This window comes from Triticum urartu, chromosome 5 (genome assembly GCF_003073215.2).
Source record: "Triticum urartu cultivar G1812 chromosome 5, Tu2.1, whole genome shotgun sequence".
NCBI lineage: Eukaryota > Viridiplantae > Streptophyta > Magnoliopsida > Poales > Poaceae > Triticum > Triticum urartu.
The window spans coordinates 550,494,625-550,499,800 of record NC_053026.1 but is presented as its reverse complement, the minus strand read 5'-3'; the positions used below and the strand labels follow the sequence as shown (position 1 = coordinate 550,499,800).

Sequence of the window (5,176 nt, the reverse complement as noted above, 5' to 3'; positions counted from 1 at the left end):
GCCGCCGGAGACGGCCGGGGAAGCTGTCGGCCCCCACATGGCGCAGATGGACGCATCACGGCCTGGGCGCGCTGCTCGAACGCCCGGGCATAGTACATGGCCGTCTGAAGGTCTTGGGGCCCCTTCATCTCGACGTCCACGCGGATGTGGTCGGGGAGACCGCCGATGAAAAGTTCCGCCCGCTGTAAGGCCGTCACACCGGGTGCGTGGCACTCCAGGGCCTGGAAGCGATCGGCAAAGTCCTGCACCGTGGAGGTGAACGGCAGACGGCCCAACTCGGCCAAGCGGCTCCCGCGTATCGGTGGCCCAAAACGAAGAAGGCACAGCTCTCGGAAACGATCCCACGGGGGCATGCCGCCCTCGTCCTGTTCGAGGGCGTAGTACCATATCTGGGCGGCCCCGCGGAGATGGTAGGATGCCAGCCAGGTCCGTTCCGACGCGGGCGTGCGCTGGCCGCAAAAGAACTGGTCACACTGGTTGAGCCAGTTAAGCGGGTCGTCGGAGCCATCGTATGTGGCGAAGTCGATCTTGGCGAACCGGGGCGGCTGCTGGTGTGGCGTGCCCTGGCCCACTGCCTCAGCGGTGCGGAGGGCGGATGATGGCGCACAGGCCATGGTGGAAGGCCCGGCGTAGTTCCCAGCGGCGCCCGACACTGCGGGCTGCAGCGAAAAACCGGACGGTGGACGGGCCTCCGGGTAGGCCGATGGCTGCCCGTTGAGCCAGCCGGGGAGTGGCGATGGGGACGGCGGAAAGCGGACCTCCTGTATTGGGAGCCCGCTCGGCGAAGACCTGCCCAGGTTAGGGCTGGGCGGGGCCGGTGGAGGACCCTGCTCCGAGGCCGCTGGAAGGTAGGGCGCGACGGAGGACGGTGCGGCCGGCGCGGTCCAGGTGGGCCACTGCGGCCCCGTGGTGGCGACGAGTGGCGGGGCTGCCGGCGCGATCTGCGGCGGCCACTGCGGCCAAGGCGGCGGTGCGGCCGCTGGGGCGGGAAGCGCCGGGTAGCCTCCGGTGATGGCCCCCGGCGCCGAGTACCACGGAAGCGCCTGCTGACCCGCGGCCATGGCTGGATGGAGTGGTGGGGGCGGCCCGTACGGACCTGCCAGGTAGAGGCGGATCCCTTGAACCGCGGTGACGAGGTCATTGAGGACGCCCGCCATGGCCTCCGGCGTGAACTGTTGCGGCTGCGGGGGAGGTGATGGCGGCGGCGAGTGTTGGACGGGGGCCGGTGGCTGCCCTTGGCCCGGCGTGGTGCCGGGTGCCGTTAGGGCCGGCGCTGAGAGCGACGCAGTGGTGCCCGCCGAGAGCGAGGCCGTGACGCCCGGCGCAGAGGCGGCGGTGGTGGAGGAGTTGGCGGGCAGCGGTGGTGGTGGCGGTGGAATTGGCGGAGACATGGTCGAAACCCGGTTACCTGATACCAAATTGGTAGGGCTAGGGTTCCTACCGGCTCTACTCCGTAGGTTATACGGGCAGAACAGCGAGGGTTGGGGGCGAGGGCGGCGGCTCCGGCGCGTGGGCGCCGTCGCGAGGAAGAAGAGGGCGGCGCGGCTAGGGCAAGGTGCAGTTAGGGTTTCCGGCTCCTCTGGAGCCGGGCAATAGGATAGAACTATCTTTATTGCTTAATTCCAAAAGGTATCTTACAATCTAATATTTATAATCTGAAAACGACTAGCCTAAGATAACTTGTGGGCCAAGCTTTTAATCTACTGCCCAGCGGGCCTCCTCCGGTTGTATTGTAAACCGGTCATAACAGAGGTGATCCTGGTTTGCAAAAGCTGTTGATTTGTTGTATTCTTTTCTATTGGCAATCCCTAATCAGTTGCTTGTTCGTTACGAACAAAAGAAGCCAATACCAATTCTGGTATTTATTCAGCGGAGGTTCTTATCTTTTCCATATGAGATCAGCGATCTCAGATCCGGAGACGGGGCAGGCAATTGCGGACAGGAACATTGTTGCCTACGTTGGCAGTTCCATGTCGTTCGCATCGCCCGTGTAGTTCGTGCCGGGACGCGATGACCACGAGTGACGTAGTCCTGGATTAGAGGATGCTTGACATGTCGGTTACCCCCCAAGATCATCAACTACTGGGCCTTGTTCATCAACCCAAGAACGCTAAGAACGGATAACCCGAAGACTTACACATAGTGTAAGGTTGAGACGCAGTCTTCGGCAGGTTTACCGGTAGATGCAACTGACTTATGTGTAACCCTAGACATCCTTGATATGCATATACAAACCGAGGTGCCAGAGACGTACACGGACGAACTCATGCTGATACGATCCCGCGGTAGATAACCTCTAGTTTGTGCCCCATCCAAATCCAAATAATGTAATCAAAGCAAGCCGTAGGATTTTACCGATCCGAACCTAAATAAACACGATGCCACTTCTTACCATCATAGCAAGGTTATCAGGTCGAGACCTACTATTCGAGATCTGCCGGATTTAACTCCTCACAAGAAGCCGGCCGTCCATAGACCTCAGCTCGATCTGCGGCGTGCAGGACCAGGCAACGGACCCCCGCGAGGAACCCACTGCCATCAATGATCAATGAGAACGAGTGCGCTCCCGCCGCTGAGCGGCGAAAGACGATGCGAGCCGGACACGCCGAAGCCGAATTCCCCACCGCGAGAACTAGGTGACGCGCGGTTCTTTTCTCATCGGAGCGGCCATCTACTCACCGTCCCCCGGCTGCGCGCACAGTGACCCGATAAGCATCAGCTGACGCGCGTCGATCTGAATCACAACATGCAGCTGCCACGGACGCGCACGCTCAAGTGCAACTCGGCCGCGACTCCACGTACCACCTCTCGTCGACCTTACGTGTCCCCTCCTCCGCCGCCGCGCCGCCCACGCAGCCCGGTTAAAAGCCCACACGCACAGGCCACAGCGCGCCGCCGGATCATCACACAGTCAGTCCGATAGAGCAACGACTTCCGTCCGTGACCAATCGAGCAACACCCACCCACACAGACATGAGCCAGGGCCAGCCTCGGAGGCCCGAGGGCGGGGAGGCCATGCAGGCCGACCGGCCAATCAAGTACGGCGACGTGTTCGACGTGTCCGGGGAGCTAGCGGCGCAGCCCGTGGCCCCCAGGGATGCGGCGATGCTGCAGTCCGCCGAGAACGAGGTGCTGGGGCTGGGGCAGACGCAGAAGGGCGGGCCCGCGGCCGTCATGCAGTCGGCCGCCACGCTCAACGCGCGCGCCGGCCACGTCGGCCGCGGCCAGCTCACGGGCCCCGTCGCCGACGCGGGCGTCACCGTCACCGAGGCCGACCTCCCCGGCCGCCGCGTCGTCACCGAGTCCGTCGCCGGGCAGGTCGTGGGCCGGTTCGTCGCGCCCGCGCCGGTGACGGCCACCGAGCCGTCGGGCGCGCTGGACAAGGACGCCGTGACCATCGGGCGCGCGCTGGAGGCCGTGGCGGCGGCCGGCGCGGGGGCGAAGCCGGTGGACCAGAGCGACTCGGCGGCCGTCCAGGCGGCCGAGATGCGCGCCACGGGGTCCAACCTCACCGTCCCGGGGGGCGTCGCCGCGGCGGTGCAGGCGGCCGCCGACCAGAACGAGCGCGCCGCGCGCGAGGAGGACAAGGTCAAGCTCCGGGACGTCCTCTCGGTGAGCCCCTGAAACCTCTACAGCTCGTTGTTATACTCGTTTTCTCCTCCATGATTGATTCATTTGCCCATTACTCCGTGGCAACAAACTGACGACAGGACGCGAGGAGTAAGCTGCCGGCGGACAAGGGGGCGACGAGGGAGGACGCGGAGAGGGTCGTGTCGGCGGAGATGCGGAACAAGCTGGACCTGACGACCACGCCGGGCGGCGTGGCGGAGGCGGTGACCACGGCGGCGCGGCTCAACCAGGAGCGCCCGTAGGCGTAGCGCCCTGTCCTCCCTCCATCTAGAGTCGTACAGCGAGCGTACGCCCGAGGTGGCGCGCAGCGGTGCGGTGCAGGGTTTGTACTTTGTGTCCGAATAAAACGGTGTGTGCTCGTCGAGTCGGTTTTTTTTTTTTGTGACGTGCTCGTCTAGTCGTTTCTTGTATAATATAGAATGGAAGTATGCGTAAGATCTGCAGTGTCAGTGTGCAAAACAATAACACGGGCGTTAAACTACTTTAGACAAACTCTTGGGAACACGCTTGTCCGTCTTTCCGAGACTCGGACGCCAAGACTGATGCTGATACTACATCGCTGGACATTACTGACGTTAACTGTGGCTTGGAAATGCACATTTTGGGACCGCCTGAAGATTGTTTCCTTAACTTTCAGTCAAATCCCGTGATGTGCACTGTTCATGTACATCCTCTCACATTCTTCCTCCACCGCCATTCAACCTTCCACCGATTTTTTCGTTGGTGCGGTTCAAAAAGGGATTAGGTCCATTTAAACCCCGAACTTGTAGAGATTTGGCGAGACGAAAACGACTTGACCCGGTCGATTGCACCCTGAACAACCGACTTGGTAGCCAGCGATGTTGCTGAGCCCAGTGGTTAATGAAATTGTTTTCCACCGTCAAAAAAAAAACCGACTTGAAATCCCCCCCGGTGTATCGAATGACTTGATATCCCAGTATATCAACGACTTGAAATCCCGGTTGGTTGCACCTAAACCCAATCTAGATTAAACCCCCAATGTATCCCTATCGATTGCACTGCACTCTGAGCGGCTTGAAATCCCAATCTAGATTAAACCCAGATGTATTCCTATTGATTGCACCCTAAACGACTTGAAATCCCTTGAAATCCCGACCGGTTGCACCTGAACATTGAAATCCCGAAATCCCGATCGATTGCACCTAACGCAATCTAAATTAAACTCTGGTGTATCTCGGTCGTTGCACCTTGAAATCCCGGTCGATTGCACCCAGTCTAAATTAAACCCCGGTGTATCCCAGTCGATTGCACCTCGAACTACTTGAAATCGATTGCATCCTGAACGACGTGGCACCCAGTCTAAATTAAACCCCGGTGTTGAAATCCCGGTCGATTGCATCCAGTCTAAATTAAACCCGGGTGTATCCCAGTCGATTGCATCTCGAACTACTTGAAATCGTTCTCGAACTACTTGAAATCGATTGCAACCTGAACGACGTGAAATCCCGATTGATTGCACCTGAACATTGAAATCCTGAAATCCTGATCGATTGCACCTGTACGCAATCTAAATTAAACTCCGGTG

At 59.9% G+C, this 5,176-nt stretch overlaps 1 protein-coding gene across 1 annotated transcript; it reads left to right on the top strand.

The window, feature by feature from the left end:
* The first annotated feature begins 2,874 nt into the window (after positions 1-2,874).
* On the top strand, positions 2,875-4,061 carry LOC125505970 (late embryogenesis abundant protein D-34-like). The gene is made up of 2 exons (XM_048670864.1): positions 2,875-3,612; positions 3,711-4,061. The coding sequence occupies exons 1-2, from the start codon at positions 2,974-2,976 to the stop codon at positions 3,870-3,872; spliced, it is 801 nt and encodes a 266-aa protein (XP_048526821.1). The 5' UTR covers positions 2,875-2,973; the 3' UTR covers positions 3,873-4,061.
* Positions 4,062-5,176: the final 1,115 nt, after the last annotated feature.

Coding starts and splice junctions, on each gene's coding strand:
- LOC125505970 (XM_048670864.1), top strand. CDS start 2,974: ATGAGCCAGGGCCAGCCTCGGAGGCCCGAGGGCGGGGAGGCCATGCAG. Junction 3,613..3,710: donor AGCTCCGGGACGTCCTCTCG/GTGAGCCCCTGA, acceptor AACTGACGACAG/GACGCGAGGAGTAAGCTGCC.